This window comes from Bos taurus, chromosome 18 (assembly GCF_002263795.3).
Source record: "Bos taurus isolate L1 Dominette 01449 registration number 42190680 breed Hereford chromosome 18, ARS-UCD2.0, whole genome shotgun sequence".
NCBI classification, from domain to species: Eukaryota; Metazoa; Chordata; class Mammalia; order Artiodactyla; family Bovidae; genus Bos; species Bos taurus.
The window spans coordinates 63426103-63449881 of NC_037345.1; the positions used below are offsets into that span (position 1 = coordinate 63426103).

At 50.4% G+C, this 23779-nt stretch overlaps 1 protein-coding gene across 2 annotated transcripts in view; it reads right to left on the bottom strand.

Annotated features, from left to right (window-relative positions):
• The window catches only part of NLRP13 (NLR family pyrin domain containing 13), a 34198-nt gene extending 10419 nt beyond the window's left edge, over window positions 1-23779 (bottom strand). For both annotated transcript variants that reach the window (XM_024979406.2, XM_024979405.2), the window contains exons 1-7: window positions 23158-23779; window positions 12566-12631; window positions 9282-10869; window positions 6860-7027; window positions 2818-2985; window positions 2289-2459; window positions 242-412 (exon numbers count right to left, since the gene is read on the bottom strand). In XM_024979406.2, coding sequence (XP_024835174.2) covers window positions 242-412; window positions 2289-2459; window positions 2818-2985; window positions 6860-7027; window positions 9282-10869; window positions 12566-12631; window positions 23158-23701 — 2876 coding nt within the window. In that variant the 5' untranslated portion in view covers window positions 23702-23779. The remainder of the gene's footprint in view (window positions 1-241; window positions 413-2288; window positions 2460-2817; window positions 2986-6859; window positions 7028-9281; window positions 10870-12565; window positions 12632-23157) is intronic.

Below are 23779 nucleotides of genomic sequence, written 5' to 3' on the forward strand. Positions count from 1 at the left end.
CTCTCTCACCCCAGCCTGACGCATCGAGCACACCAAGGATGTGCCCGTCACTCATGGCTGGGTTAAAAAAAAATAAAAGCATCTTTTGTTTTGCTTTTTTGAGCTTTATACAAATGTGTTAGGTCACTCCAGTCGTGTCCGACTCTTTGTGACCCCATGGACTGTAGCCCACCAGGCTCTTCTGTCCCAGGGGCCCCCCCACAGAGGGTCCGCCCCAGACACCGAGCCAGGAGGGACTCACTCCAGTCTCTGCAGGACACACTCAGGCCGAGTCAGGGAGCCACACAGCAGCTGCACGCCCTCATCTCCGAGCGGGTTCAGTCCCAGGCACAGTCGAGTCAGGCGGGGGGTGCTGGTGAGAAGTGAGGCCAAGTCCTCACAGGCGGCCGCTGACAGGTTCCCCTTCTCCAGCCTGCAGAGGGGGAGACGCCAGGTGAGCCGTACCCCGGCTCCCTTTCTGCTCCCCAACTCTCCGTCCCGGGGCCCAAGGCTGTGCAAAGATCATGTCAGGTAAAGGACAGAAGCACCAAGGAGAGTGAGGTGGCGAAGGTAACACTTCTCTACCACATGACATTCCTCATATGTGAAATCTAAATCTCACAAATGATCTCATGGAACAGAAGGAGGCTCACACAACTGTATAAATCTTAATTATGTCGAATTGGTTCATAATGCTTTTCAAGTCTGCTACATTCTTCTGCTTCTCTGTACATTCACTCTAATTCCTGAGAGTTTGAAATTGAAACTCCAACTAAAAATCTTCATTTATTTACTTAAACAACTGTAATATATAATGGAACTGTATGTAACTTTGTTCTGTGTTTTCCAAACCTGTTTATATTTTCATAATTTAAAAATTAAAAAAGATAAAATATGTATCAAAAAATTTTTAATTTAAAAGGAAACTCACAGACTCAGAGAATGAACTTATAGTTTCCAGGGGGGGAGGATGAGGGCAGGGATGGTTAGGGAGTTTGGGATGGACATGAGCACACAGCTGTATTTAACATGGAGCACCAACAAGGACCTGCTGTAAGCACAGGGAACTCTGCTCCATGTGGCAGCCTGGATGGGACGGGACTTTGGGGGAGAACGGATGCATATATATGTTTGGCTGAGTCTCTTTGGTCTTCACTTGAAACTAACACAACATTGTTTGCTAATCAGCTATGCTACTGCTGCTGCTAAGTCACTTCAGTCGTGTCCAACTCTGTGCAACCCCATAGACGGCAGCCCACCAGGCTCCCCTGTCCCTGGGATTCTCCAGGCAAGAACACTGGAGTGGGTTGCCATTTCCTTCTCCAATGCATGAAAGCAAAAAGTGAAAATGAAGTTGCTCAGTCATGCCCGACTCTTAGCAACCCCATGGACTGCAGCCTACCAGGCTCCCCGTCCATGGAGTTTTCCAGGCAAGAGTACTGGAGTGACCCCAATACAAAATAAAACATTAAAAAAAAAAGATTTCTCCATCTCAGTCCTGCTGACCTTTGGGCCAGATCGTTCTTGATTGGGGCTTCCCACGTGGCTCAGTGGTAAAGAATCCACCTGCCAATTGCAGAAGACCCACGTTCAATCCCTGGGTCAGAAAGATCCCCTGCAGGAGGAAATGGCCAACCCACTCTAGTCTTCTCGCCTGGAGAATCCCACGGACAGAGGCCGCAGAGAGCAACCAAGGGTTGGACGCAACAGAGCACGTGCGCTCCAGGGCTCCGGAGAGTCTGATCACACAGGTGGTCCTGACCCATTAGATGCCAAGAGCAAACTCCCCTCCCCACATGTGAAAACCAAGCACGTGTCCAGACACTGCCTCGCATCCCTGGCAGGACAAAATTGCCCCTGGATGAAAACTAGCCTGTTTGGAGGAGGCTGGCAGAGGCCTGAGGAGGTGAGACAAAAGAGACAAAAGCAGCCGATGGTCAAGACGGCCAAGACAAGGTGAGAGCGAAGCTGGCTGAGAAGGGGCCCCGAGGGGAGAGGGGAGAGGCAACCAAGTCAGGGCCCTGAAGGGAGAGGGGAGAGGCAACCAAGTCAGGGCCCCCAGGGGAGAGGCGGCTGAGACAGGCCCCCGAGGGGAGGGGCAGCCGAGACGGGCCCCCAAGGGGAGGGGCGGCCGAGACAGGGGCCCCAAGGGGAGGGGTGGGAGGCATGAGGGTGACGAGACCCGTGTCGGGGGTAGGGAGACACAACACAGGGGTCCCCGAGGTGCCCCAGATGCAGCCCCACTGATACCCCCACTCTGCCCCGCAATCCTGCAAGGAAGGGCTTTCTGTGGAAGCAGGGCGACTTACGACAGCTCCTTCAGGGCACAGGTGGCCGTCCCCGGGGGCTCCCGCAGTCTCTCCAGCTCAACGTGGGAGAGGTTGTTGTCCGCCAGGCTGAGGAAGCTCAGACTCGAGTTCCTGCCGAGTTCGGTGAAGAGCTGATGGCAAACCTCAGTGCTCAGGCCACAGGACTCCAACCTATTGGAGAGACCCAGGGCTTCCCTGGTGGCTCAGACAGTAAAGAACCCGCCTGCCAATGCAGGAGACCAGGGTTTGATCCTTGGGTCGGGAAGATGCCCTGGAGGAGACGGCAACCTACTCCAGTATTCTTGCCTGGACAATCCTCAGGGACAGAGGAGCCTGGCCAGCTACAGTCCACGGGGTCAGAAAGAATCGGACACGGCTGAAGCAACTTAGCACGTGTGCTCCACCCCCATGCATTCTCCCCCCTTGCTAGCCTTCACATGCTTTTCCTGCAACATTGACTCCAGCCCTTCCAGTGAGTCCTCAAACCCACACATGATGTTGGGGACAGCCCTGGAATGCAGCGACTCACCACAGATACTTGAGGCCACAGGCTGAGTGCCCCAGCATTCTGAACACGCCCCTGGACACAGCAGCGTCCAGGCTGTTGGAGCTCAGGTCCAGGTGGGTCAGGTGCCGGTCACCACGAAGCAGAAGACCAAGCTTCCTCAGACCCTCCACAGGGGCCATGGACTTCCAGCTGTGGAGAGACGCAGGGACGGAGCGCTGGAGGGGAGGCGCTCCCGCAGTTCATCTTTCCAACACTGCACACACACCTAACCGCCAGGGCGAGGGACATGATACAAGAGGAACCCAGACACTGAGGGGCATCACGGTGCAGAACTGTACTCAATTTTTATTTCTAATTGGAGGACAATTGTTTTACAGTGTTGCTTCTGCCATACATCAACATGAACCAGCCACAGGCATACACAGGCCCCTCTCTCTGAACCCTCTTCCCGCCTCTTGCCTCATCCCAGCCTCTAGGTCATCGCGGAACACCAGGCTGAGCTCCCTGAGCTATACAGCAGCTTCCCCCCAGCTGTCTGCTTATATACTTTGGTGTGTCTGTGGGCTTCCAAGGTGGCTCAGCGGTAAAGATCCGCCTGCCAATGCAGGAGGTGCAGGTTTGATCCCTGGGTCAGGAAGATCCCCTAGAGGAGGAAATGGCAACCCACTCCAGAATTCCTGCCTGGAGAATCTCATAGACAGAGGAGCCTGGTGGGCTACAGTCCATGGGGTCGCAGAGAGTTGGACAACTCTGAACAAGGGAAGACGGGGGTGGGGCTCCCCCATATATAGAAAACTATAAAACACTGGTGAAAGAAATCAAAGAGGACACTAATAGATGGAGAAATATATCATGTTCATGGATTGGAAGAATCAATATAGTGAAAATGAGTATACTACCCAAAGCAATTTATAGATTCAATGCAATCCCTATCAAGCTACCAACGGTATTCTTCACAGAGCTAGAACAAATAATTTCACAATTTGTATAGAATTACAAAAAACCTCAAATAGCCAAAGCTATCTTGAGAAAGAAGAGTGGAACTGGAGGAATCAACCTGCCTGACTTCAGGCTCTACTACTATGCCACAGTCATCAAGACAGTATGGTACTGGCACAAAGACAGAAATATAGATCAATGGAACAAAATAGAAAGCCCAGAGATAAATCCACGCACCTATGGACACCTTATCTTTGACAAAGGAGGCAAGAATATACAATGGATTAAAGACAATCTCTTTAACAAGTGGTGCTGGGAAAACTGGTCAACCACTTGTAAAAGAATGAAACTAGAGCACTTTCTAACACCATACACAAAAATAAACTCAAAATGGATTAAAGATCTCAACGTAAGACCAGAAACTATAAAACTCCTAGAAGAGAACATAGGCAAAACACTCTCCGACATACATCACAGCAGGATCCTCTATGACCCACCTCCCAGAATATTGGAAATAAAGGCAAAAATAAACAAATGGGACCTAATTAAACTTAAAAGCTTCTGCACAACAAAGGAAACTATAAGCAAGGTGAAAAGACAGCCTTCGGAATGGGAGAAAATAATAGCAAATGAAGCAACGGACAAACAACTAATCTCAAAAATAGACAAGCAACTCCTACAGCTCAATTCCAGAAAAATAAATGACCCAATCAAAAAACGGGCCAAAGAACTAAATAGACATTTCTCCAGAGAAGACATACAGATGGCTAACAAACACATGAAAAGATGCTCAACATCACTCATTATCAGAGAAATGCAAATCAAAACCACTATGAGGTACCATTTCACACCAGTCAGAATGGCTGAGATCCAAAAGTCTACAAATAATAAATGCTGAGAGGGTGTGGAGAAAAGGGAACCCTCTTACACTGTTGGTGGGAATGCAAACTAGTACAGCCACTATGGAGAACAGTGTGGAGATTCCTTAAAAAACTGGAAATAGAACTGCCTTATGATCCAGCAATCCCACTGCTGGGCATACACACTGAGGAAACCAGAAGGGAAAGAAACACATGTACCCCAACGTTCATCGCAGCACTCTTTATAATAGCCAGGACATGGAAGCAACCTAAATGTCCATCAGCAGATGAATGGATAAGAAAGCTGTGGTACATATACACAATGGAGTATTACTCAGCCATTAAAAAGAATACATTTGAATCAGTTCTAATGAGTTGGATGAAACTGGAGCCTATTATACAGAGTGAAGTAAGCCAGAAAGAAAAACACCAATACAGTATACTAATGCATATATATGGAATTTAGAAAGATGGTAACAATAAACCTGTATACGAGACAGCAAAAGAGACACTGATGTATAGAACAGTCTTTTGGACTCTGTGTGAGAGGGAGAGGGTGGGATGATTTGGGAGAATGGCATTGAAATATGTATAATATCATATATGAAACGAGTCACCAGTCCAGGTTCGATGCACAATACTGGATGCTTGGGGCTGGTGCACTGGGACAACCCAGAGGGATGGTATGGGGAGGGAGGAGGGAGGAGGGTTCAGGATGGGGAACACATGTATACCTGTGGCGGATTCATTTCGATATATGGCAAAAGCAATACAATATTGTAAAGTTAAAAAAAAATTAAATTAAAACACACACACACACACACACACACACATACAAAACATCCTCTTCACTCCTGGAGTTGCTGAACTGGTTTCCTTCTGCTTTGGGAGAAGTCACCATCTCATAAAGACACTGAAGTCTGTTTCCCCAGGGACTTCCCTGGTGACCCAGTGTTTAAGATTCTGCCTCTCAGTGCAAGAGGTGTGGGTTCAATCCCTGGCTGGAGCTAAGATCCCACAGGCCTTCCAGCGAAAAAATAAAAAAAACAACAGAAGCAGTACTGCAACAAATTCAATAAAGACTTTAAAAATGGTCTCCCCATCAACACACACAAAATCTTTAAAATAAAAAAAACTTTGTTTCTCCGCCATAACGTAAGCTCCATAAGGCAAGAAGTAACTGTTCTGGGACTTCCCTGGTGGTCCAGAGGTTAAGAATTTGCCCGCCTATATTGGGGACACAGGTTTGATCCCTGATCCAGGAGGATCCCACATGCTGCAGGGCCACTAAGCCCATGCGCCAGAACTCCTGATGCCCAGACGCCCTAGAGCTAAATGATTAAAGGGTCGGGTCCCCCAGTGTTCACCGCAGCACTGTTTGCAGTAGCCAGGACACGAAAGCAACCTAGATGTCCAGCGACAGATGAATGGATAAGGAACGTGTGGTCCGTATATACAACGGAATCTCACTCAGCTGTAAAAAACAATGCATTTGAGTCAATTCTAGTGAAGTGGATGAACCTAGAGCCTGTTATACAAAGTCAGAAAGAGAAAAACAAATACTGCATATCAACGCATGTATATGGAATCTAGAAAGATGGTATGGATGAACTATTTGCAGGCAGCGATGGAAAGCAGACAGAATTGTGGAAACAGCAGGGGAAGGAGAGGGAGGGGCGGATGGAGAGGAGCACCAACGTGTACACACGATCGGTGTAAGGTTGGGGAGCGTGACAAGCTGCTCTGTGGCACGGGGAGCCCCTTCCACGACAGGGGAGAAAGCGGGGAGGCAAAGGAGGCCGATGGATGTGTAATTATGGCTGATCCGCCTTGTTGTCTGGCAGTAGCTAACACAACGCGGCAAAATTTAAAAAAAAAAAAAAAAAAACACACAAAAAGGTCAGACTCAAATAAACCAAGTAGAAATAAAGGGTGCCACGTACAAGGGAATGCCACACACTAATTCTAGAGCCATGATTCATGACAGTAACTGAGCTGTTAATGGCTCTGAAGGAATCTGCTCTAGAGAGGTCAAGTCTCTGACCAGCTTGCCACTTCTAACTCCATCAGCTGGCCATTTAAAAAAAAACTTAAGTCGACTCTGCCTAAGTAGGAGCTTCGTGACTCTAAGTCCCTTGATTTTATTCTCCTAAGCGCCCAGCTCACTTTCTGGCTGATAGATACTTATGACCGTCATCAAAAGATAAAGTAAGTTGGGTTATTCTCCAATCATGTTCTTCAAATCATGAGCATCTCACACTTACGCCAGTTTCTGAAGTCTGCACCGTGGGTTTCCCAGCTTGAGACAGAGTCTCATCATGGAGGCAGTGCTAAGCTTGCTGTTACTCAGGTCCAGCTCACTCAGGTTCCCGCTGCAAAACACCGAGCAAATATCCTCCCACTGATGCATCCGGAAATCAGCAACCCTCATCCTTCGTGGGGGAAACAAGAGAGAACGCTGATGAGAGTAGATGAAACCCAACCAACACCCAGCATGTGAAGTACAGGCAGCAGGAAGACACCCTCACCAGGGACTCACTGGGGCCCTGAATATGAAAGTGTGCAACCCGAAAAGCAGAGACACCACTTTGCCCACAAAGGTCCGTCTAGTCAAGGCTATGGTTTTTCCAGTGGTCATGTATGGATGTGAGAGTTGGACTATAAAGAAAGCTAAATGCCGAAGAACTGATGCTTTTGAACTGTGGTGTTGGAGGAGACTCTTGAGAGTCCCTGGGACTGCAAGGAGATCCAACCAGTCCATCCTAAAGGACATCAGTTCTGAATATTCATTAGAAGGACTGATGCTGAAGCTGAAACTCCAATACTTTGGCCACCTGATGAGAAGAGTCAACTCATTGGAAGATATCCTGATGCTGGGAAAGACTGAGGGCAGGAGGAGAAGGGGATGACAGAGGATGAGATGGTTGGATGGCATCATTGGCTCAATGGACATGAGTTTGAGTAAACTCTGGGGGACAGTAAAGGACAAGGAAGCCTGGCGTGCTGCAGTCCATGGGGTTGCAAAGAGTTCGACAGGCTACGACTTAGCAACTGAGCAACAGTACTACTGATACATCATTTAAACCACTGAGGGGAAAAAAGCCAGTAAGAAGCTGTGCTGTAGAGAAGCAAGAAATAATCTCAACATCAGAAGATCTTCACTTCAGGGAAGGTCTGAAACTTCCTTATGCCTTAGGATGATCACACATAAAGGGAGGGATGATGAGTGAGATTACTTTTGGAAAATCACTTGTAGTAAAAGCACTTACATGACCCAATACTGAACATCACCGAAATAGTCACCTATTGAAGTTTTAGGGATTCCAGGACAGGACAAATGATCACCAGTAAGTATCAGTTCAGTTGCTCAGTCGCTCAGTCACACCCGACTCTGTGATCCCATGGACTGCAGCAAGCCAGGCCTCCCTGTCCATCACCAGTTCCCAGAACTTGCTGAAACTCATGTCCATCAAGTTGGTAACACCATCCAACCATCTCATTCTCTGTTGTCCCCTTCTCCTCCTGCCATCACACCCCCAAACCAAGCACCTTATTGATATCACAGTCAGGTGAACACAAAGAAATTAAGCTACTCAGCATTTCAACTTCTTCACTCAAAACTGAACTGGTGCTTCTCAAAAATTTGAGGGTTAAACAGGAAAGGGTTTGAGAACATATACAGCAACTCCTGTTTCAAGATAACAATTTAGAAAACATTTCTGGGACCTGAATTTAGGAGAACAGCTAAGCTTCCTTATCATCCAGCCGGGAAGCCAGAAGTGTCAGGGACAGGATGAAAAAGGTCACAGGAGAAGAACCAGATGAAACTCAAGTATTTTAAAATATTATTCCTTCAGGAGGACAAAGGGACAAACACAGAGAAAGCTTTAAGACTTTGGTGACACCACTGGCCTCACTCTGGCTCCAACACATGCTCAGAGGAGAGCCACAGGGCATTTTATGGACGGTCTGGAGCTCTGAAATAGAGCTGGGCACTGACCCGGGCCGGGCTACTTCAGAGCCACACGGACTAAGAGAACTGTGCATTCTTATCTCTGAGTGACAACACCAGACCCCCCTCCACTGAGTTTCGGGCACCTGTTTGACACAAGTAGATATCATCTCTTGATGCCTGGTACATGAACCTTCAACATGCAGGGTCTGAGATACAAAAATTACCCCTAAGTAAATGAGTTAAGAATCCAGGGAACCCTACATAAAACCTAAAGGAAAAAGTGCTCACAGACTGGAAACTGATCTAGGATGCTTGGTCAATCCTAAAAGAAATCAACCCTGAATATTCACTGGAAGGACTGATGCTGAAGCTGAAGCTCCAATACTTAGGCCACCTGATGCGAAGAACTGGCTCACTGGAAAAGACCCTGATGCTGGGAAAGATTGAAGGCAGGAGGAGAAGGGGACGACAGAGGATAAGATGGTTGGATGGCATGACTGACTCAATGGACATGAGTCTGAGCAAGCTCCGGGAGATACTGAAGGACAGGGGAGCCTGGCGTGCTGCAGTCCGTGGGGTCTCAAAGAGCCGGACATGACTCAACAACCAAACAACAACAAACCATGGATTACACAACAGAGCAGACCCCCAGTGTTTCCTGGAAGAACGTGGGCAGAGCCTGCGAAGGGGAGCCAAAGTCAGTTAAGGAGGAGGGCCTCCGGAATACTCACTCCGGAGTTCCCAGGCCGGAAGTCCGTTTCTTTTCCAGGACACGGTGGCTGACAGAGAGCCTCAGCTTTCGTAACTTCTGACAGTGCTTGAGGCAAAAGGAAGAGACCCGGAGGTGTTCGCAGCCCTGAATGTCCAGATCGGCCACTGGGAGGCGATTCAAAACCCGCCGGGCCAAGTTTTCGTCCTGGGTCTCGTGCAGGCACTGGAAGAGCCACAGGAAGTCAAAGCGCCCCGAGACGGCGCCGCACCTCTCCAGCTCCTCCGCCCAGTCCAACACCTCGTCGGCCACCCCGGGGGACATCCGGCAACCCACGGCCTCTTCCAGTTGCCTGGCCAGGTCTGTTCCTAAGAGACCGAAGAAAAAGCGCACCATCTGACGCCAGTAGGGGTTGGCGTCGGCAAAGGCGTGGTTCAGCCACCGCCTCATCTCCTGATGCCGGGGGACCCCGCCCAGCGAGCCTTGGGCCCCCCAGAGCACGTAGAACAAGGCCCCGAAGAACTCCTGGAAGCTCCGGTGAGCAAACGTCACGCAGTGCTCACAGTCGCTGACCCTTCGAAGAATCTGCAGCCTCAGCAGACCGTCGATGAAAGGGGCTTCCAGGCGCCAGCGCTCCAGGGCGTCTCCTGCAAAGGTGAAGGCGGCCAGCCACAGCCCCTCGGCGGCCAGCGAGCAGAAGGCCCTCCACTGTCCGGCCGAGCTGCCGGTCCGCAGACCCGGCTCCGCCCCCGCGAGGAGGCTGCAGAAGAGTTGGGCGTAGAGGCCGGTGGGGGTGGGCGCGCCCGGCGCCGGTGCCGGGCTGCCGGCAAGCTGCCGCTTGAGGCCGGCGCACACGGCCCAACACGCCAGCGGCGCGGCGCACAAGCGGACCAGGGTCTCTGACCCCTGCATCCGGCGCCAGGCCTCCTCGGCCACGTCCGGGTCCCCCAGGAACCTCCTGAGATACTCCCGGCGGTCCCCTTCGGTGAAGCCCGGGATGTCCACGCGGCACGGCCTGAGCAGCAGCCCGCGGAGGGCGCGGCCTCCGGGGGGCCCAGCGGTGACAAGCAAGGTCGCCTCGGGGACCAGCTCCTTCTTCAGCAGGCGGACTAGGATGCTGGCCGCCGGGAGCTCCTGGTACCAGTCGGCGCCGGGCCGGCTGGCCGAGCCCTTGGAGCCCAGGGTCACCTCTTCCGCGCCGTCGATGACGAACAGCAGCCGCTCGGGGTGCGCCCTGAACTCTTCCACGGGGACCTGCGAGTCCGGCCAGTCCAGGGCCAGCAGACCAGCGAAGCTGATGTCACCGAGCTTGGCCAGCCAGTGGCCACTGATGTAGAAAACGTAGGAGAAGCGGCCCCGGAAGAGGACGCCCTCCGCCCAGTGCAGCACCAGCTTGGTGGCCAGGGTGGTCTTGCCCACGCCGGCCGCGCCCTCCAGCAGCATGGTGAGGGGCGGCGCCCCGGCCCCCCGCGGGCGCAGGAGGCCCCGAAGCTCCGCGTGCTCCCGCTGCGTCACGTGCCGCAGGTAGATGTGGTCCTCGGGCCAGGGCGTGCGGTCCCACAGGGCCAGGATCCGGGTCCTCAGCCTCTCCCTGTATCTTCTTCTGTGGGCTGAAAGGGAAGGGAGGCGACACAGACAGCCCAGAGGCTCCTGAGATGATGCTCAGCATCACTAAGGACCAGAGAAACGCAAGTCGGAACTACAGGGCGGTGGGAGCGAGGTTTGGGCGAGAACCGATACAGGTATAGGTATGGCTGAGTCCCTTCGCGGTCCGCCTGAAACTGTTACAGCATCGTTAATCCACTGTGGTCGCTCTAGAGTTGCTAAGTCGTGTTGACTCTGCAACCCCGTGGACTGGCGCCCACCAGGCTCCTCTGTCCAGGGGATTCTCCAGGCAAGAATACTGGAGTGGGTTGCCATTTCTTTCTCCAGGGGATTGTCCCCACCCAGGGATCGAACCCTAGTCTCCTGCACTGGCAGGCAGATTCTTTACCCTGGAGCCAGTGGGGAAGCTGTACTCCAATATGAAATGAAAAACTTAAAAAAAAAAAAAAAAACCTACAATGAGGTATCACCTCACACTGGTCAGAATGGCCATCATAAAAAAGTCCATGAGAAATAAATGCTGGAGAGGGTGCGGAGAAAAGGGAGCCCTCCTACACTGTGGGTGCGGAGTGGAAATTGGTGCAGCCACTAAGGAGAAGAGTGCGGAGGTTCCTTAAAAAAACTACCGCATGCCCACTTCTGGGCATACATCTGAAGAAAGCCGGAGTTTGAAAAGACACATGCATCCCAGTGTTCACAGCAGCACCACTTACCACAGCCAGGATGCAGAAGCAGCCTAGATGTCCACTGACAGACAGACGGATAAGAAAGACCGAGAGTGTGTGTGTGTGCGTGTGTGCGCGCGCACGTGTGCGGTGGACTACTACTCAGCTATAAAAAGAATACAATAATGCCCCCTGCAGCAATATGGAATGGACTTGGACACCACTATACTAAATGAACTAAGTCAGACCTACATACAATATCACTCCTATGTGACATCTAAAAAATTCAAACCCGTGACTATAACAGAAAAGATGCACTGACACAGAGAACAAAGCTGTGGTTGCCCATGGTGGGGAGGGAAGGGGAGGGGCAACATGGGGGAGGGGGAGGGGAGGCACAAACTACCGTTCCTAAGGCTACAGGGATGCTGTGTACAACACGGGGAATAGAGCCAATAGATATATTTTTAAAAACTGTAAATACAGTGCTGCTGCTGCTGCTAAGTCGCTTCAGTTGTGTCCGACTCTGTGCGACCCCATAGACGGCAGCCCACCAGGCTCCCCCGTCCCTGGGATTCTCCAGGCAAGAACACTGGAGTGGGTTGCCATTTCCTCCTCCAATGCATGAAAGTGAAAAGTAAAAGTGAAGTCGCTCAGTCGTGTCCGACTCTTCGTGACCCCATGGACTGCAGCCTACCAGGCTCCTCCGTCCATGGGATTTCCCAGGCAAGAGTACTGGAGTGGGGTGCCATTGCCTTCTCCTGTTACAATTGTGTAAAAAATAAAATAGAGCTACCTATCACTGCAGCGCAAAATCCAGAGACAGACACTGTACCTAAGCCCTTAGAGGGGACCCGGTGAGAATGTCCGGCTAACGGTGACCTGTTGCTCTTCCAGGCTTGATCAGAAGGTCAGATCGGCTAGTTTCTGGCACACTATAACTGGAAGGCAATTTCAAGGCAGGAGCAAAAGTAGAACGCATGGAACGGGCGTTCCACCCAGCAGCTTGTCTGCGATTATCGTGTAGTCTACAAACCTGTCTCTTCCAGCGTCTCTGGTTCTTCCTGGTTTGGATCTTGGAGTCTGCACACCTGTGACATTTCTGAAACGAAACAGGATGGGATGCTGAGATTCTGCCCGGCTGGAGAATAAGCTCAGAACTGTGGGTGATCTCAGCAGAACCAACCATTTCTCTGCCAGACGTGGGAATTAAAGAGACTGAAAGTCATACCTTCCAGCTTATCAACCTGACCACACTGAAAACATGCTCCTTTGCAAAACTGCAGCTCATGTTAAAAGTGCACCCCTATGGACACAGGGAGAGGGGAGGAAAGGGTGAGATGCATGGAGAGAGTAACACGGAAAGGTGCATTCCCATATGTAAAATAGATAGACATCGGGAATTTGCTACATGGCTCAGGAAACTCAAATGGGGCTCCATATCAACCTGGGGGGGGGGTGGGGTTGGTGGGGAGATGGGAGGGAGCTTCAAGAGGGAGGGGCATGTGTATACCTATGACCGATTCATGTTGAGGTTTGACAGAAAACAAAAGTCTGTAAAGCAATTATCCTTCAATCAAAAAATTTTTTAATTATTTAAAAAAAAAATACCACTGCCTGGAGCCCTGGATCCAGCCAGCACCCCCCACCCGGTCTGGAATGCTCCCCCCACCCTCCACCCCCCACCCCATTTCCGCTTGGCTCGCTCCATCCCCTCGGAGTCTCCGCTCACATCTTGGCGCCTGGTGACCTGGGTGGGCCTACAGTGTGTCAGATGTGGTGAGTCAGAAAGAGAAATACACATATCATATATGGATTACATATATGTGGAGTCTGAAAAAATTGGCAGAGATTATCTTAATTATAAAGCAGAAATAGACGAAGAGAAGGAGCGTATGGACACCAAGAGGGCCTGGGGGCCTGGAGATGGGGACGCACAGTGGAGACTGCGCGTAAACACGCGCCTAATGAGACCCTGCTGCCCAGCACGGAGCTCCTATCAGCGCTCCGCGTGACCGGAGGGAATCCCAGAGAGGGGTCTAGACGCCCTGCTGCACAGCAGGAACTGACAGCACTGTAAGCAGCCATACTCCCAGAAAGACGGCTTTTAAAAAGAAAGTAAAAATATCTGGACCCTACCAACTGCTGTAAAAGCAAAAAAAAAAAAAAAATGGTAGTTGCCGATCCTGTTAAGGATGCATCACACGCCTTCCTCACCACGTGCCTTCCTCGGCCCCACTCGCCCTCCCCTCCCCTCCCCACCCCAGCCCTGCCCCTCCTTTCCTCTCCCCTGCACTGCTCACCGTCTACCGGGTTCTACAATGTACTGATTCAGCACGTCCATCACCAGCTCTCTAAGCTGGAGCAGGAGACAGCTAAACACCCACCATGCATGTGACGCAGCCATCCCACACCCAAGCATAGATCCAAAGAAAACCACAACTTTAAGGACGCCCGCACCACAACGATCACGGCGGCACCAGGTCCAACAGCCAAGATGCAGAAGCAACCTGAGTGCAGAAGGGCAGAGGGCTGGATAAAGGAGGTGGGGCGCACGGACACAAGGCGGTGTCAGCCGCCACGAAAACGGACGAGAGACGCCACGCTCAGCCGCGGGGAAGCGCAGCGGCGACCACACGAAGTGAGGTCAGCGAGGAGAGGAGAGACAAGCGCCGTGCAATATCACTGAGAGCTGGAGTCTCAACATGGACACACACGAACTTGCTTAGGAAACGGAAGCAGCCTCACAGACTAAAACCAGAAACCACGGTTACCAAGGGAAAGGTGTGGGGCAGGGAGAAATCAGCAGACAGGAGAACATAGACACACTGCTGTTTATAAAAGAATCCACAAGGACCCACTGCGGAGCACAAGGAACCCTGCTCAACACTCTGTAACCACCTATATGGGAGAGAACCAGAAAAGAACACGTGTGTCTACGCATAAATGAACTAAGTTTCTGTAAACACACACACACACACACAAATCCCACACCATTGTAACTCACCTATATACGCCAATTGAAAAAAAACATGGAGGGAGGGAGAGAAAGGGACAGAAGAACCGCTGGCCCTGTCCCCTCAGGCCTTGGGCACCCGGGCTGGTGTCGCAGCCCTGGGGCCTGAGCAGGCTCGGGTCCCCAGGCGGGACGGGGCTGAGGGCGCTGGGCAGGCTGTGCCCGCAGTGAGCCCCCCTGGACCTGGCCTTCCTGTTCCCGTCTGCCTGAGCCCACTGTCTCCAGACCCAGGGGCCTCTCCTGCAGCAGAGCCAACCCTAGTGCCTCCAAAGGACGGTGCGGTCTCTGGGCTGGAGGCGCTTCGCAAAGTCCCCGGGGCTCCGGGTGTCCTGGGGGTGGGGTTCAGCCTCCTCCCTTAGGGTCCCCGCCTGAGGACAGCTCCCTCTGCAGAGCGGTGTGGCAGGAGCTGGGGTGTGTCTGGGGATCAAAGGTAAGGAGAAAGAAGGACACACAGGCCTTAGGTGTCTCCATTCTAATCAACACCTCCAGGAACAGGACTCGCCCTGAGGCTCTGGTTGCCCAGGTAACCGGAGTTGGGCAGGAAGAAATGCTGCCGCCTTGTGGCCATTCCCTGTAACAACCCCGTGAAAACCGGTGCTGATGGGCCCAATATTCACCAGGCCTGCGGGGCTGGAAATGACACCTGCCCTCAAGAAATGCCCCGGGGTAAATCAATTCACAACAGGGCTGATTAGAAGATAAAGACTTTGCATCACTAATTATTCAAGCAATGCAAATCAAAACACAAGACATTATCAGTCCCACTGCTCAGAATGGCCATCCTCCAAAAGATTTTGTAAAGATTAAGTGTTGCACAGGGCGATGGGAGCTTGGAATCCTCCCACACTGTAGGCGGGATATAGGAAGGAAAACAGCTCGGAGATTTCTTAATACACTAAACATAGTGTATAATATCACATGATTTCCCAAGCCCGCACCTTGGCTTAGATCCACAGAAAATCATAATTTGAAACGACACATGCACCCGTCTTTTCAGGGCAGCGCTTTTCGTAATATCCTAGGCAGAGCATTGGCCAAAATATCCACGGACAGAAAACTGAGTACCTGGTCCATCCACACACCAGAATACACTCAGCCATCAAAAAGAGCAGGGAAAAAATGCCACCATCAGCAGCATGGATGGGCCGAGAGATGACCACAGCAAGTCAATAAGAGGAGGCAGAGAAATAGACCACTTACAGGTGAAAGCTATAAATTCATACCAAAGAACTCATTTACAAACAGACTCACAGACTCAGAAAACCAACTTATGATTATTAAGGGGAAAAAGGGGAGGAGGAGAAGGGAGACATTAAGAGGTTGGGGATTAACAGATACACACCACTTATGATCCTACTGTTAGACCAGGGAAGTCTACTGAACACACTCTCATAATATATATGGGAAGAGAACCTGAAAAAAAAGATACACATCGATGTATAACTCAATCATGTTCCTGTTCACCTGAAACAAACACATCGGAAATCGACGCTACTCCAATAGAAAATAAAAATTATATTACCAAAAGAAGAAAAAAGTTGGGCATGGAAAAATGCTGCCGCTTTGTGGTCGCTTTTGGTAACTACAGGGGAAAAACCTGTGCTCAGGGGCAGTTGACCCTGATAGCTCAGTTGGGAAAGAATCCACCTGCAATGCTGGAGACCCGGGTTCAATTCCCTGGGTCGGGAAGATCCGCTGGAGAAGGGGATAGGCTACCCACTCCAGTATACTTGGGCTTCCCTTGTAGCTCAGCTGGTAAAGAATCCGCCTGCAACGCTGGAGACCTGGGTTTGATCCCTGGGTTGGGAAGATCCCCTGGAGAAGGGAAAGGCTACCCACTCCAGTATACAGTCCATGGGGTTGCAAACAGTCGGGCATGACTGAGCGACTTTCACTTCATTCATGGGCACTTAATATCACCAAGCCTGCAGGGATGGATGGAAAGAAACACCTGCCCTCAACAAATGTCCCTGCGTAGGTCCAGGGTAAAGAATTCAAAACGGAGTAGACGTTTAATAGGCAAATTTCAAGAGGTTAGTTTTACTCACACTGTTTTTTAAAAATCACATGAAAAAGCTTTCAACATCGCTAAATCTTAAGAGAAATGCAAACCAGAACTCAAAGGAGGTTATCACCTCACTGGTCAGAATGGCCTTTGTTAAAATGTCCACAAACAATAAACTCTGGTGAGGGTGTGGAGAAAAGGATGCCTCCTGCATTGACGCTGGAAACTTGTAACAGCAGGATGGAGGACTAAGTGGAGGGTCATTAAATAAGTGAAAAGAGAATGAAGTTAGGACACTTCCGGACCCCAGACAGAAAAAGAAACCCCAAATTGATTAAAGACCTCCATGGAGGCACGACTACTCTAAACCTCTTGGGCAAAATATAGGCTGAGCTAGTTTTCACATTAACCACAGGCAGTGCTTTTTGGGCCCAACTCAGAATAATGAAAAAGAAAACTCAATGAAGGGAAAAGCATTTGCACAGCTAGGAAAAGCCATAAAGAAAAAGATAAGCCTCAGAATGAGAAAAAAAAACCTTTGCAAATGAAGATACCCACAAAAAATTCATCTCTGAAACATGCAAACAGCTCCTGCAGTGCAATATCAAAAAATACAAACCAAATAACCTAATGGAAAAATGAGCCAAAGACCTAAATGGACATTTCTCCAAGGAAGGCATCCAGATGGTCATAAAGCACGTAAAAAGATGCTCAGCATCACTGTTAGAGAAATGCCAATCAAAACGGCAATAAGGTACCATCAGCTCAGCCCCTCAGAATGGCCATCCTTGGAAGAGCCACAAAGATAATGGCTGTGGAGGGCGGGGGCACAGGGACTCCTCTTGCTCTGTGGGCGGGGAGGGACGAGGGTGGGTGTGGCCACAACGAAAGCAGTATGGAGATTCCTTAAAACACCAGACGCCTTACGTCTGAGCCACCAGGGAAGTCTTAAAACACTAAACGCAGACTAACCGTCCATCCGGCAACCCCAGCCTTTGCCTTAGGTCCGGAGAAAGTCACAGTTTAAAACGACACGTGCATCTCAATCTTCAGTTCATTTCAGTCGCTCAGTCGTGTCCGACTCTTTAAGAAAGACCCCATGAATCGCAGCACGCCAGGCCTCCCTGTGCATCACCAACTCCCAGAGTTCACTCAGACTCACGTCCATGGAGTCAGTGATGCCATCCAGGCATCTCATCCTCTGTCGTCCCCTTCTCCTCCTGCCCCCAATCCCTCCCAGCATCAGAGTCTTTTCCAATGAGTCAACTCTTCACATGAGGTGGCTAAATTATAGAGTTTCAGCTTTAGCATCATTCCTTCCAAAGAAATCCCAGGGCTGATCTCCTTCAGAATGGACTGGTTGGATCTCCTTGCAGTCCAAGGGACTCTCAAGAGTCTTCTCCAACACCACAGTTCAAAAGCATCAGTTCTTCGGTGCTCAGCTCTCTTCACAGTCCAACTCTCACATCCATACATGACCACTGGAAAAACCATAGCCTTGACTAGACGGACCTTTGTTGGCAAAGTAATGTCTCTGCTTTTCAATATGCTATCTAGGTTGCTCATAACTTTCCTTCCAAGGAGTAAGCTTCAGGGCAGGACTATTCACAATATACAAGACACAGCATCAAACCAGAATGTCCATCAGTAGAGAAACGAAGAGGAACGGGTCCACCTGGGATACACTCAGTCATCAAAAAGAACGAAAACTGCCAACGCAGCAGCATGGATGGGCCTAGAGATTTACCATACGGCGTGGAGTCAGAGAGGGAAAGAGAGATGGTGTACCACTTACAGGTAGAATCGGTAATGCATGCTGATGAACTCATTTATAAACAGAAACAGACTCAGACTAAAAAAGAAACTTTTTTTTTAAGTCCAGGGGGAGGGATACATTAAAAGGGTGGTTAACAGATACACAGTACTTATTATCAAATAGGTAATCCCAAAGGACCTACTGAATAGCACAGGGAAGTCTACTGAACACACTGTAATAACCTACATGGGAAGAGAACTGGAAAAAAAGATATAAATCTATGTGTAATTGGATCAAGTTCCGGTACACCTAAAACAAACACAACATCAGAAATCAACTCTACTCCAATCGAAAATAAAAATTAAATTACAAAAGAAAAAAAGTTGCGCGTGGAGAAATGCTGTCGCCTTGTGGCCGCTTTTGGTACAACACCTGAAAAGCCTGTGCTCATGACCGCTTAATATTCAGCAGCTCTTCCAGGATGTAAGGAAATGATATCTGTCCTCAAAAAAATGTCCTGGGGTAGGTCCTGGCAAAATAATTCAAAAGAGAACAAACAATGATGAAGGCAACCTCGAGAGGTCAGTTTTGCTCACACTTTTTTTTTTTTTTAATCACATGAAAAGCTTTCAACATAACAAAGCGGAGGACGGATACTATAAACCTCCTAGGACACTGTAGGCAGCCAGGCTTTCACATTAATTGCAGGCAGTTCTCTTTGGATCCACCTCTTAAGAGTAATACAATTTTTTTAAGTCAACAAATAGGACCTCATCCACCTTACAAGCGTTTGCACAGCAAGGGAATTTATAAAGAAAAAGACAGCCCTCAGAATGGGGAAAATATTTGCAAATGAAGAGGCCCATAAGCGATTCATCTCCAGAACATACAAACAGCTTGTACAGCTCAATATTTTTAAAAATGCAGTAGAAAAATGGGCCAGAGATCTAAATGGATACTTCATCAGAGCACATGAACACATGCTCAGCATCACTAATTACAGAGATGCCAATCAAAACTACAATGAGGTATCAGCTCACACTGGACCGAATGGACATCTCAAATATTCGACAGCCATAAATGCTGGAGAGGGTGTGGAAAGAAGGGCACCCTCCTTCACCGTGCGTGGGAATGGAAATCATTGCATCCACTCTGGAGAGCAGTACAGAGGTTCTCGAAGACACTCAACAAGTACGATGTGACCCAGCCATCCCAGATCTGGGCACAGATCCTCAGAAAACCAAAATTTTAAAAGACGCCCGCGCCACAATGATTACGGCGGCACCAGGTCCAACAGTCAAGATGCAGAACCAACCTGAGTGCAGAAGGGCAGAGGGCTGGATAAAGGCGGTGGGGCGCACGGACTCAAGGAATGTGACTCGGCCCCAAGAAGGATGAGGGACGCCATTTGCAGCCAGGGGTGAGAACAGACAGGCTCATCCCAAGGGAAGTAGGCGAGACGGGGAAAGACAAGTATCCCATGAAACCACTTTCAGCTGGAATCTAAACATGGATACACGTGAGCTGCTTACAAAACAGAAACAGACTCACAGACTCGGAAAAGAAACTCAGGTTACAAAAAGGAAAGGTGAGGGCCAGGGAGAAATTAGCAGCTTGAGAATAACATAGACACACTGCTATTTATAAAAGAATCCCCAAGGACCCACTGCGGAGCACAAGGAACCCTACTCAACACTCTGTAATAACCTATATGGGAAAGAACCGGAAGAGAACATGCATGTGTCTATGGACAAATCAGTTTCTGTACATCTGAAAAACACACCCACAGCCATTGGAAATCACCTGTATATTCCAACTGAAAATAAAGACGGAAGGAAGGAAAAGAGGGAGGGAAAAGAGAGACAGAAGAAACGCTCTCTTCCCCTCAGGCCTTGGGGACCCGGGCTGGTGTCACAGCCCTGGGGCCGCAGCAGGCTCGGGTCCCCCGGCGGGACTGTCCTGGGGCTGAGGGCGCTGGGCAGGCTGTGCCCGCAGTGAGCGCCCCCGGAGCTGGCCTTCCTGTTCCCCTCTGCCTGGGCCCACGGTCTCCAGACCCAGGCGTCTCTTCCGCAGCAGAGCCAACCCTAGCGCCCCCAAAGGACGGTGGGGTCTCTGGGTTCCGTGCGTCCTGGGGGTGGGTTCCCACCTCCAGCCTCCTCCCTTAGGGTCCCCGCCTGAGGACAGCTCCCTCTGCAGAGCGGTGTGGCAGGAACTGGGTGTGTCGGGGGATCAAGGGTAAGGAGAAAGAAGGAAGGAGACACAAGCCTTAGGTGTCTCCACTCTAATTAACGTCCCAGGAACAGGACTCGCCCTGAGGCTCTGGTTGCCCGGGTAACCCGAGTTGGGCGGGAAGAAATGCTGCCGCCCTGTGGCCGCTTTGGGCAACAACCACTTAGAAACCGTGCTCGCGGCTCTTAATATTCACCAGGCCTGCGGGGCTGTAATTGATATCCGCCCTTGAGAAAGCTCAACCCGGTGCTAAGAGGGGCGGGCGGGGGTGGGAGGGAGCTTCAAGAGGCGGGGGACCTAAGTGTACCTGTGGCTGATTCATGGTGATGTATGGCAGAAACCAACCCAACACTGTAATTATCCTCCAATTAAAAAAAAAAAAAAAAAACTGTCTTGGGGTAAATCACCGGAAAAGAATTCAAAACAGGGCAGGCTTTCAATTAGCCAATCTCAAGAGGTAAATTGTACTCACACTGTAGAAGATTAAAAGCCCATGGAAAGAGACGCAGCATCACCAGTTACTAGGTAAATTCCAATCAAATCTACCAGGAGAGCAGCTCACACCGCTCAGAAGGGCCAACCTCCAAAAGATCTACAGAGGTTAAACGCTGTCGAGGGCGGCGAGGGGAACAGGGAATCCTCCGACCCTGTGGGCTGGAGGTAAATAGGTGGGTGCGGCCAGGAAGGAAACGGTATGGAGATTCCTTAGAACACTACAGAGTTAAGCCCACTCCTTGCCTGAGATACCAAGAAAACCACAATTTTAAATGGCACATGCACCATTATTTTCAGGGCAGCGCTGTTTATAATACCTAAGGCAGAGAATCAAACAAAGTGTCCATCGATAGAGAAAGAAGCATCACCAATGCATCTAGACACTGGAATACGCTCGGCCAGAAGGACGAAAAAATGCCACCGAGAGATCATGCTAAGTGGAGGAAGTCAGAGGGAGACAAACACGCTAAGATATCACTGACAGGTGCAATCTATGAACCCACACAAACGAACTTACTTATAAACGGACACAGACTAAGAAAACCATCTTACGATTTTACAAAAACTTGGGAGGGATACATTAAGAGGCTGGGGCTAATATATACACACCTGAGCCTCTTGCTAAAATGCTTCAGTCGCATCTGACTCTCTGCGACCCCATGGACTGTAGCCGATCAGGCTCCTTTGTCCGTGGGATTCTCCAGGCAAGAATCCTGGAGTGGGTTGCCATGTCCTCCAGGGGATCTTCCATGGACCAGGGATCAAACCCGCGTCTCTTGCGTCTCCTGCTTTGGCAGGAGGTTTCTTTACCACTGAGCCACCTGGGAAGTCCATATACACGCGGGTATATATCAAAGAGATAATTTTTTAAAACCTACTGAATAGCACAGGGAAGTCTATCGAACACACTGTGATAACCTAAATGGGAAGACTCCAAGAAGAATATATAAACGTCTAGGTATTTCCTGTAAACAAACAGAACATCGGAAATCAACTCGACTCCAGTAGAAACTAAAAACTAAATTATCAAGTAGCGCATGCTGCCACCTGGTGGCCACTTTTGGTAACAACACCTGAAAAACCTCTGCTGATTGGCACTTACCATTCACCTGGCCTCCCGGATGTAAGGAAAAAACACCCGTAGTCAACAAATGTCCTGGAGTAAGTCCAGGAAAAAGAATTCAAAGCAGGGCAGACGGTCAAGAAGCCAATTTCCAAGTTTACTCCTACTGTTTTTTTAAAGTACATTGTAACCTTGAAAGCAATTATATTCCAATTTTTTAAAAAAGAGAAACACTCCACTTTGCTAAATATTTAAGAAATTCTAATCAAAACTACAATGAGCTATCAGCTCACATCAGTCAGAATGGCTATCGAAAAGTCTACAAGCAATCAATGCTGGAAGGCGTGTAGGGAACAGGGAACTGTCTTACACTGATGTGCGTGCTAAGTCATTCAGTCGTGTCCGACTCTTTGAAACCCCATGGACTGTAGCCCACGGGATTTCCCCGGCAAGAATATTGGATAGGTTGCAATTTCCTTCTTCAGGGGATCGTCCCAGACTAGGGATTGAATCTGCATCTCCTATGTCTCCTGCATTGGCAGGCGAATTCTTTACCACTGAGCCACTGGGGAAACTCAAATAACTAAATAAGCTTAAAAACAAAACAAAAAGCAGGGCTTCCCTGTGTGGTCCAGTGGCTACAAATCTGCCTTGCAATGCAAGAGACACCAGTTCAATCCCTGGTCCGGGAAGACCCCACAGGCTGTGGAGCAAATAAACTCCTGCTCAACACCTGAGCCTGTGCTCTGGAGCCCGCGTGCACCTAGAGCCTGTGCTCGGAAACCAGAGACGCCCCGCTGACTGCAACTAGAGAAAGCCCAGGCGCAGCAGTGCAGACCGAGCACAGCCAAAAATGAGTAAGAAGTAAATATTTTTGAAACAAAAGCTGTCTAGTAACAGAGCTGAACTTTCAGTTCCCTCTTGGTGCTTTCTTCCCATGCCCACCCTCTCCCGGGCCAGGGCGCCGGACTCTTACAGCCCGTCAGGGAGGCTCCCGCTCAGGGGGGACCAACAATCAGGGAGGACCCCACAAACGCCCCGCAGCGCGCCCGCCGTCCGCTCACCGTGCAGCTCTGCTCGCATCCGCTCGCACAGCGAGCTCAGCCTCAGGTCCTCAAAGACGCGGAGGGCCGCCTCCCACGTCCGCCTCCCGGGGAAGCGCTCCTCCAGCAGGCAGAGCAGGTCGGCGGGGCCCGCGGCTCTCAGGTCTGCCCAGGGGATCCTGCGGGCGCCCTCCGGCAGCAGCTCCGGGCACTGCAGGGCTAGTTTGAAGTCCTCCAGCTGCCAGGGATCCAAGCCCCTCAGGTGGGACAGCAGCTGGTCACGGGCACCATCATGCCAAGAAATGCCGGCAGGGGAAGCCATCGGCCCGGGAGCGAGGTCTCCAGCCGCAATAGGAACAGCTCCTGCGGAAACAGACAGCGGAGGCCAGGCACCGCGACTGTCACCCGCTTCGCGCAGCCGGATCCAGCCACGCGCTGCTTTCTCCGCGCAGCACGCCGGCCTTGTTTTTCTGTGCCTACTGACCTCTCTCTTCCACAAGGAGGGCTTCCCAGGGGGCTCAGCCGTAAAGAATCCGCCTCCCAGTGCAGGAGACCCGGGTTCCATCCCTGGGTCGGGAAGAGCCGTGGAGGAGGAAACGATAACTCACTCCAGCATTTTTGCGGGAAATCTCATGGACAGAGG